Source organism: Neolamprologus brichardi, chromosome 19 (genome assembly GCF_056152115.1).
Source record: "Neolamprologus brichardi isolate AB-2024 chromosome 19, ASM5615211v1, whole genome shotgun sequence".
Lineage (NCBI taxonomy): Eukaryota > Metazoa > Chordata > Actinopteri > Cichliformes > Cichlidae > Neolamprologus > Neolamprologus brichardi.
In genome coordinates, this window is record NC_142122.1 from 10,958,527 (window position 1) to 10,973,048 (window position 14,522).

The following is a 14,522-nucleotide window of genomic DNA, read 5'->3' on the forward strand; positions in this document are numbered from 1 at the left end:
TGCAAATAGTCAAACCTCAATAACAGCAATGAATGTAGGCAATGAGCCATGAAAGTGACTTAATACAGCCCATACTCACTAATAAGCTGGTGTGCTTAGGGGAACACGAACCCAATATTAAATGCACTTTTTACAAAAAATGTAACTGTAAAGTTTGAACAGATCATCTGTGTTTTTGAAATAAGCGGAGCTTTTTACAAACCCAGTGCTTTTAAGTAAAACTCGACGGGCACCGGTGTGTCTTTGAGTGTGTGGGGGGATTTGAGTGACAGTGAAAATGCGAACGTCTGGGGGAAAGAATCAAAACAGATGACAAGTGACTGCCCACTTGCATTTCAGTATTTGACTGAGTGCTCTAAAGAATTGTGGATGGAGATATGCTGATGACAGAAAAATGCTCTCTGTCTGCTTGAAAGAAAAAAAAAAAGCATGAGGAGCGAGACATACAGAGACAAAGCAGTGGACTCGGGAGAGGAGCCGAGAGATAAAGAGAAGAATGAACTGAAGCAGAAATTGAACGAAAGCGAAGGGATGACAGAGATAAAGAGTGGACTAACAGAGGAAGAGACCAGCGGCAATGGTGGGAGAGAAAAGACATTGGATGGGGAAAGAGAAAGGATAAGGGGGGAAGAGAAGACGAAAGGAAGAAGAATGAGAAAGGAAGGGTCGGTAAAGGAAGGAAAGAGCAAAGGGATGGAGGCTTTGGCAGTCTTTGTCATGTAGGAAGCAGAGTGTGACAGCTACGTGAACCTTCGCTATTCTCTGTTTCTGTCCACAACCCCCATCGGGCTCATACACCTTGACAGCCCCATAACACACATACACACACATAAACATACTGACAAACAGCTGCCAAGTCTGAGCCAGCCACACACACACACAGACACACACAAAACCCTGTTGGTATGACTGTGTCTGTGACTGCAGTACAGATGAAATGAAACAAACAATCCCTGGAGGTTTGGTATAGCAATAAATTTTAAAGAGGGTCTTCTCTTTTGAGTCAAAGCTGAGGAACACATTTTTTTCACTTTTCACCTGTAGAAATAGTGGTCGTAATGCAAAACAGATCCCTTTTGAGTAAGTTGTGAAGGGCAGAGAGGCAATCCTCTCCAGCTATTAAACAACACTTGAATGTGCTGCTATAGAAATTAAAGCATTAAACACTGGTGGAAGATTGTACTTAAATCTGTGACTTAATTAAAAATATTGGAGTTATATAATTTTATTGCTGTAACTACTCTGTATTTTATTGCTTTGTCTGCTCTCATTATTCCAACTGCTGCTGCTGGTGTTTTAAGCAAAAGGGGAAACTTCCAAGGCATTACCAAACAATTGATGATGATGACAAAGAAACAATTTCTATAAATAAAAAACAGATTAATATTTAATGCACTACAATAATGATTTGCATTACTGGCTGCATAATTAGATAGACCTTTTAAGCTATCAGTTTCACATTTGTGACATTTAACTCTAGTTGAACTGTAGACACCCCTTGGTTTGTCTAAAAAAACAAAGCCGGGAGGATGTGTAAAGAATGAATATAACTACAATCATGCAGTCTTTAAAAATTGTACAAACACAAAAAATCACATTAAACCTCGGGAAGTAGTAAGAGGGTAATAAAAAACAGAATAAGTTGTGTTTATGCAAAAAAAATAACACATTTAATAGTATCTTACAACCATTTAAAGGTGCAGTTAGTAATTTTTATTTAGGTTATTTAATAGGAAAAAAAAGATATTGTGCTCACAAATATACTTAGATTAGTGTGTAATTACATCTTCCAACAAACTGATGCTGTCTCAAGTGTGTATATGTGCGTGTGCATGTACATGTCTATGCATAGGAATAGTAGTGGTAGAATAGTTATGTTAAGCTCTATATAGTTTATGTCTTGCATATTTCCAGAGCAGATTAGACATGCAACCATTTCTGGACAGATGACAAGAGCTGGCTATACAACAACAGCTGGTTTTAAGCTAGCATTATGCCAGCTAATATTAGGCTTGCGTGTCCAAAAAGTCCGCTAACAGTAGCTACGAGCAGCAAGAACAGCAGTCTTACTGACGGAAAAGTTCAGCATATCCTCAGTTCACCTCAGTATCCTTGTCATTGGTCAGAATGAGCGTCTCTGACTCATATTGGACTCGTACTGGACTCCTGTCACAAGGTTTTACAGTTTCCAACAGAGTAAATAAAGGTGGATGCTTCTCACCCGGCATTGGCAGCTGAGGTAAACAGTGGATCGACAGCCTGCACAGTCAAGGAACAAATCTAGGGTTGATCCAGATTCGGTCCAGACAGCAGTACAAATACACTGGCTAGTCTCAGCCCAGCTCTTATGCCGTACAGTCTGTGCACAGTCTTGGTTTGTCCTAATAGGAGCCACCATAGCTGGGATAATGCACTCGAATTGGGCAAGGTAAGAAAACAGAACTCAGTTAACACCAATCTGCAATCTATTGACATCTAGTGGTGAAATTTTTACACACAGTAACTTTAATTAGATAATTAAGATGATTTGGCATAAAAAGAAAAACAGAGGATATTACTTTCTATTCTATCTAGGACATGACTATTGAAACGGTGCATGGGAAAATACTTGACAAAATAGGATTTTGGCATCTGTGGTAAATAGTATTTAAAAATTCAGAGAATCCAGAAATAAGGCTGAAAGGGATAAGGCTGAAACTAGTAGTGAATGGCCGTGATCTTCGAACTCTGAGGCAGCACTGCATTTAAAACAGGCACCATTCTGAAGTGGAAATCACTGGGTGATGAATGACCACTGAGCGGATGGATTCAAATGGCAGAGGCAGACTATGGTGCAGACCAACTATTCGGTGAGTCCTTCACCCCAAACAATTTACAATTCATAGACCTGAAAACATGGTGTGGCTGAAGATCACCTTTGGACTCCACCAGCATCAGCGCACATGAATGTTGGTACTGTCAAATTTAAAATGAGCTTTTTTTTTATAAAATAAAATGAACAAAATGAATTTCTTTTGTTTCAATATTTGAAACAATATTTGAAACTAAATTAACTAAAAATAAGGTGCAAATTATTTGCAAATGATTGCATCTATTGTTTTCATATTCTACAGAACATTTCAACTTTGTTTTGGCAGCATTACAACAACATTCTGGAAGATAACAATGACTGCATCAGTATATAGCATGTAATGGGCAAAAGATTTGTACTATGCAAAGGTCTCAGACTACCCCTCATTTCTTATGATTTTGCTAGGGGAAAAGAAATGGTGATGAAGTGTGCAAAAATAAGTGGAAACATAGTATATCAGTATATATGGCAGAAACAGAGTTAGCGCAATTCTTATGAGCTTGGATGTCAGTATTTGGTATGACCACCTTTCTTCTTCAACACAGCGTAAACTCTCTCAGGCAAGCTTGTCATATCTTTAGGTAGTCCTCAGGAATAGTTCCCCAGGCTTCTTGAAGGACATTCACGCGCTTCTTTGGATGTCAGCTGCCTTTTGTTTTTATTCTCTGTCAAGATGATCCCACGCTGCTTTAATAATGTTGAGGGCTGGACTCTAAGGAGGCCAGTCTATGACTGGTAGTGTTCCATTATGTGTTTTTCTAGCCAGGTATGCTTTTACTGCAATGGCAGTGAGATCATTGTCATGCTGAAAAATTAAGCCGTTGCCAGTCAAGTTCTTTTCAGATGCTAGTGCATGATGGATCAAAATCTGACTGAACTTTTCTTTGTTCATAATTCCATCAGTTTTGACAAGATCTCAACTGGCCAGAGTTGTGGAAAAGTCCTTGGAATTGAGGGTGTTATGCACACTCATGCGTGTGTGTGTACATGAGCACAGCTGGGGGTGAGGTGTACTAGAAACCTCGTAGTATCTTCCAACTATAAGGTATCTTAAGACACAGCAGTCAACACCTTTATGTATCTATTTTTTGCATTTGGCATGATGCATCCCCAGCACACCTACTTCCCACAGCCTTGCCACTGGCTGAAATTTAACCCCAAATCATAACAGAAGCTGCTCCATGTTTTACCTCTTTCCTGACCTCCTGCAATCATATTGACAATGATCTAAACCAGAGATTTCAAATTTCTTTTTTCCCTGTTTCCATTTCTTAAGAATGCTTCTTCACAGCCGCCCTTCCACTGAGACCATTTCTGGAGAGGCTTTTACAGACAGTACATGGATCAACTGATTAACCAGATGCATCAGTCAGTTGTTTACTGGAATTTTTCCTATTTCTTGAGGAAATGACTTTCAGATAGTATTCGTGTGTTGTAGTTACCCCCTTTTTTGTCCTCCACTTGTCCAATTCCCTTTTATGCTTGAATGATTTGTAAGTCAGTGTTAAGTGGCTTAACAATCAAACAAAATTCATCTGAAAATGTCAGATACAAGGGTTGGAGTGAAAATGAGTCAAAGAAAACCTGAAGAACTATGTTCTACACCAGTTTAAAAATACATATTCTGGCTCCTTGTTAGCAAAATATAAAGAAATGAAGGATGGCTTAAGAGTCTTCCACAGAGGTGTATGAAAAAAAGTGTATGAAAAAACAGTCTGAAACTATACCTGATCTTGACATTTTGTATATTTAATCAGATAAAAAAAGACATACTTTTATTTATTCTGTATTTTTTTCACTTCAAGATGTTTTTTCTTCACCGTCCACGATGTGAAAGTAAAAAGTACTTATTAATACTGTCAAGAAAGTGATGCGATAACTACCTCCGACAGAAAGCTACACTTACATAATTAAAAAGGAACACTATCATCAGAGCTACCCGCTGTGGCGACCCCTCGTGAATAAGGGAGCAGCTAAGGTAGCTTTCTTTCTTTTTTACTGTCATCAGAAGAACAGGATTCATAAAAGGGCTATAATATCAGTATGGTATCAATTTCCTGTGCACATGGAGTGGAACCAACCTTTGTTTGGCCTTTCATCAAAATAAGGTCTTGTATCTGTAACTGGAGGGTGCGAATGTAAAGTGAGCCCAGAGTGGATGATCAGCATTAGGCTTTGAAAAGTGTTTTGCAACTAGTAGCTCTGGTGAGGCTTGGTGAGAGGAAGGAGGTGTTTTATTTTTTACAGAATCTGTAAGTCTAGTTCCAGATTTAGAAAGATTGTGCTCACTTTAAAGTATATTTCACACAGGATATGCAAATGGAGTAAAACCTATAAAGACAGTTTTCTAAAGTAATATGCCATAGTGTTATAAATCTTATTTCTACGGTGGAGCACAATGTAGTGAAATTTAAGGGAGAAAAGGCTAAAGCAGAAATGAAATGGAAAAAAGACACCATTAACATTCATTTAGAGGGGCAAGATAAGGGAGTTCAAGTGAAGAATAATAACACAAGAAGTTAACTTTGACATTTTTACATCTACTACATTTACTCCTCACAGAAGAACCAGAAGTCCAAGATGTTGTGTTGGACCAAGACCTCTTAAAGAGAATTTAATTTACATAAAAGTAATTTACAAGACAATAATTCATCACCACAGTCTGAGCACTGCCATGTGACTGTAACCAAAGGGAATCTAACCGACATAAGAAGCAGTCAGGTCCACTAGGGTCCACTGAAGGAACTCTAAAGGGTGGAGTCAGATTTGATCCCACTCCATTCCTTAAGCTGGGATCAGACTACTTGATATCAGCCTTAAAATGGCCTGAGCTCACAGAGAATGGGGTGGAGTTGGAGCATTTGGAATGGAAATGAGTATCAGATGTGACATATATAATTTCAAGTTTACAATGCCTTATAAGGTCTCAAGAGGCAGACCTAACTATTTTCATTATCATAAATAGAATTAAAAATCCAAAGAATCATACATGTTTCTAAAACTGACATTCCAAACAGCTGCAAACTCCATTCTGAGTTATGTTGGAGAGAAGCACATTTTCTCTCCAGCAACGTAGCTTTCGACTTACAAGACTGATGAAGACTGTGTAAGCAAGTAAAGTAGACCGTGGAGATATAATCTTAAATTTGTTTCCTTTCCACTCTCATGTTGTTAGGGTTTGTCACCAGAACCACTTTGTTACATAGAAAAATCTCATACCATGTCACACAGGTATATTTATTTCAGCAGCAAAGAAGGGTACAGAACACATGCATTCATCCCCCTGATAAAAACATGAAAAGAAAGAAACACCACACCATTACTCTGTGAAGAAGCCTCTAATAAGGCTGGGTATTATGAATTATGAGTTAATACAGCTCCGCCAGATGGGAAAAGGAGGAAGAGTTCCAACATGAGGATGTTTTTTCTTTCTCAAAATGTCTGAAAATCACGTTCTAAGGCACTGCTGAGAGTTTAGAAAGGTTGTTCCCAGTTTACTAACTACTCTCAGAATAAGAAGAAAATAATTTTATCTTAAATCAGCCTCGATTCTCGCTCCATAAGCTCATCACTGATGCGTTTGACATGTTTTGAAATCACAGGAAGTTTTGAACATATGCGGAAATCTTTCTGAAACACATCTAAGTTATTGAGATAAAATCATTAATCATCTATGCGCATTTAAGCAGGTTTCTTCCCCAAACTCAAGACACAGAAGCACACTGATATCAGACAGAGCTGCCAGCTTGTTACACTCTGACCCTGAAGTCTGAAACCAAACAAACATAAAAGAGTAGAAAAGACTAAATTGTGTCTCAGCGGGGATGATATTAAATTAGAACATTTAAGAATAATTATTTGAAACCCTGATGGTTGGCAGCTCTTTCTGCATCTAAAACAAGCACTAGTAGGGAAAATTAATTGAATGGGAACTTTAAAAAGGAAAGACTAATGAAGAACGACTGCTACATTTTCCTGCAAGGTCACACGAGTCATGAAAGACCACTTGGTTGTGTGTCTTGATCACCTATTGCTATACCTCTGGGAATAACATCTAATCCTATCTATGCTTTAGATCTGATTAGAGTTTGTAGTTATAAACTTCTTGGGCAATATCAAAAGAAGCTTCAAATAACGCAATACTTGAAGTTGATCCACTGTGTGTTCTGTAATACAACCTCCAACAGCTTTAGCTGGGGGGGGTTTCCACTTTTATACAGAGCTGTTGTCCAGGTGAATCTTGGGACACTGTATTTGCACTCTATAGGTGGAAATACTTTGCCAGAAAACATAGTTTATTTATGATTCAATCTGAAGACCGTAAACCGTAAATCTTCTTTTTCCAGAGGCCATCTGCCCTTTGGCAAAGTCCAACTGTCTGACTTTGGTTTTACTGCAAAAATAAAAAAACACAGAGTTAGACACTATCTTCCTGAGGCATGACTGTAGCTCTCAGGTTGGTTACCTTTAGCACACGTATTTACATCTGTGTCTGTGTCCTCTTTCAGGCTATGGTATTGGCCTTCCCCAGGGTTCTCCTCTAACCCGTAATGTGTCAGAGTTCGTCAGTCGCTACAAGTCCGACGGTTTCATGGACATGCTACACGACAAATGGTATAAGGTTGTACCCTGCGGAAAGAGAGTCTTTGCAGTCACCGAGGTAAGTCATCCGTGGGAGTGTGTGTTCATGAATTGTGTACGTGTGTTGTGTGTTAAGCAAAGCCTTCTGCTGCTGTACTTCTATAAATGAGTCTCCCTTTGGGACACAGACTGGATTGCCTGCCAGCTAGGCACACATACACTGACAGACACTTTCACACACACACAAACAAAGACATACAATCACATAAACCGGGCCTATTTACTGACCTTAACCAGAGTTACAGGCACGCACTGTCTGAGTGTCGATTCTTATTTGTATCATGTGGGTGCTACGGTACTCTGAGTTCTTGCCCTCCCTTTTACTTGTACTCCTTTTAAAAAACTGGAAATCTCTAGACAGAGCAAAATATCCGTATCTACATCTCTTGTTTGCAAATAGAGAAGCTATTCAACTCCCTTTGGCCATCTCTTTTAAATCCCACTTCAAAGTTAAACCATAATATAGCAACAAATGCAATTATGCAGTCATAGGTTTCTCCAGTGAAACGAAAACCTTAACTTCACCCTGCATCGGAAAGCTATTACTGTTCGTCCCATTTGAAGCGCAGAGAGCTGGCTACTTTCTAACAATGTAGGCGTTGGTGTGAACCTGCCCTCTGGATTAGGAGCAAAAGGAGGTCAGTGTTGTCACTGATGAATTTGTGGTGTCAGCATGGGGCTAATTGCTATCGGAGACAGTGCAGAAATGAGTCGGGTGGAGGAAACATGATTAGAGAGCATTGCTCTTGTCCCTGCCTCTTCCACTTCCTCCAGGCCGATGAATGCCTCATACGAGATAGACATTATGTCAAGGTGGGTTTAGGCAAATCAAATAGGGAAAAGCTGCTCTTCAATTAACCATCGTCTCTTTTTACCATCTCTGTGCTAACTGCTGTTTCTTTCTATTACTCTCTTTTAAGCCTCCCCCGTATTCTCTGCTGCCACGCTGCTCTACACCCTTTTCTTTCCAAAAATGTCTTTTACACTGTTGTCCTCTTCTCTTGACTAATATTCTTATGGGCTTACACGGCCAAACTAGATACACAACAGCAGAATATCAAGTGCTCGTTTACAAAAAGTGGCCTAAATGGTAATTATGTAAATATAAATCATCAATCTCTGTATTTTCCTCTCTGTCGGCTTAAGTCTTCAGTAATCTGTGTCACTCCCCCAACTTCTCCCTCACTCTCTCTCTCTTTCATGCTCTCTTTCTGTCACCGCCCCCTCAGACTCTACAGATGGGAATCCAGCATTTCTCAGGCCTGTTCGTGTTGTTATGCATGGGGGTAGGTGGAGCCTTGCTGACCTTGGCAGGTGAACACACTTTCTATCACCTGGTCATCCCTCGCCTCCGGCGTAGCCACACACTTCAGTACTGGCTGCACACCAGCCAGGTGAGTAAACATAAGGCCACACCATCTTTCATGCTAGCAAGACATGCCATGCACTAAAACTCACATGATCTCTCGTGCACACCAAAGACACGCATAGGTGCACAGTCAAAGGCTATATGCATGTGTGCTCATATGTATATTGCTGTTGGTGAGACATCCTTACCCCCTGGAGCTCACACTTTTCTTGCAGATAACCAACGCCCTCTACTGGTTAAAAATTAAAAAGTCAAAAATTAGACTAAATGTTCCTAAAGCTGAATTGTCTGTGATAGCAGACATATTCAATTAAACATGTCTTTTCATTAAGTTAATTACATTAATAAATACAAATTAGGTTCTTGAATAGTCAATTTGTAACTAAAAAGTTAATTAATCTTACCACCGGCAGTGTTTTACTAATTGATTTATAAAGACACATTATGCATTCGTGCCTTTGTTTGTTTAGCCTTTTCTCAGACAGATGAAGAGACAGATCGTTATATGAAGCTATTTATACAGATTTCATCTGCAAAATAATTTTAAATATTCGTTATTTTACATAAAATTCAAATATGTTATATTTTCTTCACAAAGTCGGTGTATAAATGTGAATTGCAGAAAGTTTCTGACAGCAAATATGTGTTTATGACAACATCCAACAAATTGAATATTTAAAGGTCATATTTTGGTTTTGTTATGAAGCTCTGGCCATTACCAAATGAGTTGCCAGTGGCAACATTTTTTGAGTGAATAATGGAACTAGCAGTGTAAATATCAAGACTGCTCATATTGCTCATATTCGTTTGCTACATCTCTCTAAAAGGGCAACCACTCGCGGGCAGCCTCTAGCATTCATCACAAGAGAAGCTCCGCTATGAGGCGATGGCATCTGTGTCAGAGCCTCAATATTATTCGTATCTTTAGAATAAGCCTCATTTCCCGCAGGAAATATTAAAGCATAGTCACACTTTAAAGTTGTTTTTTTGATCATGCTAACCTAAGCGTTTTGATACTTAAATGAAAAAGGCCTCAAGGAACTGACACGTTAACTTTAAGCAGAAAGGAGCTGTCTCTCACTGAATTACAATTATTAGAGTAAATTATTCAAAAGTGCACTATAGCAGGAACGGCTGTCACAGATGTTCTCTGCAGCTGGATAGAATAATAACCCTTGCAAATTCATCTCTCCTGATTTATTTCAAATCTGATGGCGTCTTAACAGATTCCATGTTACTAATCATCTTCTCTGCTTGCAGAAAATTCACAGAGCCCTGCACACCACATATGAGGATGTTGGAAAGGAAATGGCCGGCCTTGATCAAAAGTAATGAATTCACTAAGTGATTAATGCACCACTATGTTGTCTATTTTCTTCTGTTTGTCTGTTTAACAGATGTCACTTTGTTGCTGGAAGCGCAAAAACTGATTATTTTACTTCATAAAAATAAAAAAAGAGAGCATGACTTTTTGTTTTTGGGAGGCAAATGTTTATTTGTTTTCTTGCTTTAAGTTGGATAATAACAATAATGTGAAGCAGCAAGCTAAAAATAAAGCCATAAAGACTGGAAATGGAGAGAAACAGCTAGGCAGACTCTGTCCAAATGCAATAAAATCTACTTACCAGCACCTCTCAGCAAAGCTCAGTAATTAAAGCCGTTATATCTTGTTTAATCTTAGCTTGGCAACTGCTGACAGTTTCATATGTACAGTCTAGAGTCTTATCAATTTCATCATCTAACCCTCTGCTAGAAAATGAATAAACGTCAAACTATTTTTTCTTAAATAATCATATTAGAAGCAGGTTAGACCATTCGTGCTACTGTGGCAGATTATTACATTTCTATGACTTGATAACAAAATGAATTGTGAAGGAGATTTTTTTTTTGTGAAAGTCCTGTAATGGGTTTAAATCTTTTATTTAATTTAAAAAAGAAGCCCTAACAGATAAATTATAATTGAGACAAAAGATGTAGTGTTAAGTCAGATAATATCACTACACTCTACATTTGGTTTACTGGGTATAATTATCCTACATTATATATAAAAGTCCTTGCATTGCAGTACAGCATATCTCATTCTGTGTATTCCCTTTGCTGTGATCTTTCTCTCTTTCACCAGCCCCTCTTGTATCTCGGAGAACTGCACCCTACACAGGAAACAGCATCAGCCTCCTCCACCATCCCCTCCCACGTCAGCTGGGGACACGGGCAACTCCTCACCATCCAATGAACCCAAGGAGAAACGCGTGCACTTTGACCTGGAAACGCTTCACAGCTACCGCCTGCGCACACACACCGCCTCAGTGCGCGGCAGGCCTGGGATGGTTGGCCGTCCTGGACTTGGCCTCGGAGGGTTGGGGCTTGGCAACCTGGGGAGTTTTGCTTCTCCTCCACAGATTAGCCTCCACGTCAACGGGGGCCCTGTCTCGACTCTGGCTTCCACAGGTTTGGTGCTGTCTCCCATGGGAACCAGAGGTGCTCAGACCAGCTTATGGGAAGGGGAGCTCCAGGAGTTGCAGGCAAAGATCGAGATATTCCGCACCCAGCTGAGAGAGGCTCTGGCTAGGAGAGCTGAGATCCAGAGCAGTCTGGAGAGAGAGAGGAGTGGACTGGTACGCAGGGATACTAGTCTTGATAGGGACAGGGACAGACAGAGGATACAAACTATTAATACAGACAGAAGTAGCTCCACTCAGCCCAGGCTCCCTGAGAGAGACAGGACCAGCCAGCTGCAAACCCTGAATAATCAGCAGACTGGGCGGGCTAACCAGTCAGGTGGGCCTGGGACTGTGGAGCATGGGAGAAGCAGCCAGTTAAACACAGTTAACAGTTTGGACAGAGGCAGAGCCAACCAAGTGCGCCCTGTTAATACTTTGACAGGAGAAAGGACTGTCCAGTCGCGCACTTCCACTAGTTTGGAGCGAAGTCGAGCCAACCAACAAGGTGCTGGAAATACAACTATCCAAACACGGAATACTTCTAGCCTGGACAGACAGAAGGCTAACCTATCACGTGCACTGAACACTTTGGAGAGGACAAATGCTAACCAGTCGACTGTAAGCAGCGAGACTTGATTAACTCCTGACCTGTAGGACTGCAACAGGGTTAGTGAGGTATTGCTTGCATAGCCGCGGGAAGATGGCTTTATTGGTATGGGTTACATTTATGTGGCGTTTGCTGAACTATAACAGTACGTGTTTACTCACAATGTTACTTACTGCAACCTAATAATTTTCATGCTGAGAATTATTTCCACACTTACTTAAAAATGCAACTAAAAATATTTTTCTGCAAGTGAAGAGCTGATGTCATCCATGAAATATTAATTAAGCAATGTAATATTTAAATAAAAAGCAGAACATAACCCCATTAATACATAACCGACAAACTGAAATGGGAATCCAGAAATCACGGTGCTTACTGTGGAAAACAGTAGGTCACATGACGAATCGCTGTAGGAAATATAATAAATCAAAAATGTGGTGTGTTGTGCTGGCTGAAAAGGCCTACAAGCACATATGGATAATTGCAAAAGCACAGAAAAATCACAATTAACTTTAACGAAATTGAATCCATCCAATACATAGGATAAGAAAAAGAAACAAAATAGCATATTTCAATTAACCAATATAATAATTTCCTAAAATTATGAATGATAAAAATAAAAGTGGGGCAACAATCCAGATCCCATGAAACTGAAGCAAGCCTTACGTGCATTGACGCTTTGCATCTTTGTTTATGTTGTTCTGCAGTAGATATACCCAACGAGTCAAATACTTTTTTTGGATATTTTTATATGCTTCTCTCCTGTTACAATACGTCACTTTGTGAGATGGTAATTCTCCTCTGCTAGTAACTTTAAAAAGACAAACTGTTTTTCAATTTGCAATAATTTGAAAGTCTGCAGAGTGAAATAGTTTAAAGCCATTAAACCCAAATATCCTGAAAAGTTTAGTTAAAAAAGGTGACTTTCCCCTGACCCAGTGATTAAAAGACATAAGGGATTTCAGCTTCAGCAAAGCTTGTACCACAAATATTAGCTCTTAAGGCCACGGAAGATCTATTAAAAAGATGCAGTCAGGACAATGCAGGTTCTAGTGTTGTGTTTTTCTAGTTTGGCCAATGCTAGAGCTGTTCATCTCAGCCTCTGCTGAGTTTTTAGCATCTTTTTTTATAAGCTGCCTCACGTGACTACACCACCTTTATAAAAGTGCAATACTAAATCAAAAACCCCTTTAATTTTCTGAATCGTGTGTCTGGGGTATGGGTTTGAAATAAATATATCCACTATTTTTCATTACTAAAACAATCATGTAAAAAATACTGAGTGTGGATTGCAATTTACTCAGTACCTTCAGATCTGATAGGTGAGATTTCATCTTTTTAACATATCTTTGAAATAGATGTATGCTTTTACACATTTTCTTCTCCACTTTTTTTCTATAACGTGAATTAAGTTCCATGCTTTAAATCAGCCATTGGGAGCTACGAAGATCTGAGGTTCTTCAGAAACTGGCTGCATGTGGGACTCGCTTTCAGTTACTCAGTCCACCACTGGATGGCACTGAATCCCTGCTTCCTGCGGCTATGGACACTGGCGAGTGTGTGGATTCAGGTTTTATTCCAGCAAAATGACAAACAGATGAATTTAAGCAATCAACTTCTGAAGAAACAATGACAGACAGAAACTGAATATTGCCATGCAGTTCTCATGGAGAGCAGAGGATCTGGGAAATAAGGTTTTACGAACTCGCTCCAGCACTATACAATGTAACGACACCTAACTGTATTGGGATAGTCAGTCTTGTGTGTCTCTCAGTTCTTTAAGCAAGCACTGGAGATTTGACAGCAAGTTTAAGAAAAAATTGATAGCAGTGAAAGTTAACATGGCTGATGATGGTACTGATGTACATTTAAATTTTTCAAAATCTGGTGTGGTGTGAAGTGGTTGTGTTCACATCCCATGGTGTCTATGAGGAAAAAAAAAACATTTTAAATCTTTATTGAGAAAGAGCTTGTTGTACTGGATATTTAAAGAAATACTTTTAAAGTTACCCGTCATAAAAATTATATAGGGCATATTATTGAATTTTACCATAAATGGTCATTCTCATGTTTTGAAATAAACATTTATATACTTATTTTTCTGGCATTATTTCATACTTTGAATGGAAACAAAGGATAGCAAAAAATGTCGAGCTTTTCTTATTATTTAAGGACAGGAAACAGCAGTAAACACTGTAAGCAAGTTACTTTAATGGATTTGAACTTAGTCAACCGTATTTAATTGTTTTTATTATTTAATGCTTTTTACAGATAAAGCTGCTTCGTCCTGTCGCAAGTGTCAAAGTGATTAAAAAGTTCAGAACCAAAAATGTTAATAAAAAAAAACTTTGTAATCAGGAAACAGCATTTTCTCTAAAGGTGTAAGAGCTTAGCAGCACATCAGACTCAACATGTGTTTTCTACCAATTAGTTTTATTTTAGAACAACTATCCGGTGTGAGTAAGCATGACCCAGTAAATGATTAGCAGGTTCTTAAAGGATTGTTGGTCTGTTTGGCATCATTTATGGACAAAAAAATAAGTAGAATCCTATATATATTGTTACTTTTTGGACAGTTTTTACTGACCAAAATTTTTTATCTCAGAGGACTTT

The 14,522-nt window shown here is 39.0% G+C and overlaps 1 protein-coding gene across 1 annotated transcript in view; it reads left to right on the top strand.

Moving 5' to 3' along the window:
- Nucleotides 1–14,005, top strand: part of grin3ba (glutamate receptor, ionotropic, N-methyl-D-aspartate 3Ba) — an 83,078-nt gene extending 69,073 nt beyond the window's left edge. The window contains exons 9-12 of the mRNA XM_006798767.2: nucleotides 7,360–7,511; nucleotides 8,722–8,886; nucleotides 10,122–10,189; nucleotides 10,984–14,005. Coding sequence (XP_006798830.2) covers nucleotides 7,360–7,511; nucleotides 8,722–8,886; nucleotides 10,122–10,189; nucleotides 10,984–11,938 — 1,340 coding nt within the window. The 3' untranslated portion in view covers nucleotides 11,939–14,005. The remainder of the gene's footprint in view (nucleotides 1–7,359; nucleotides 7,512–8,721; nucleotides 8,887–10,121; nucleotides 10,190–10,983) is intronic.
- Nucleotides 14,006–14,522: the final 517 nt, after the last annotated feature.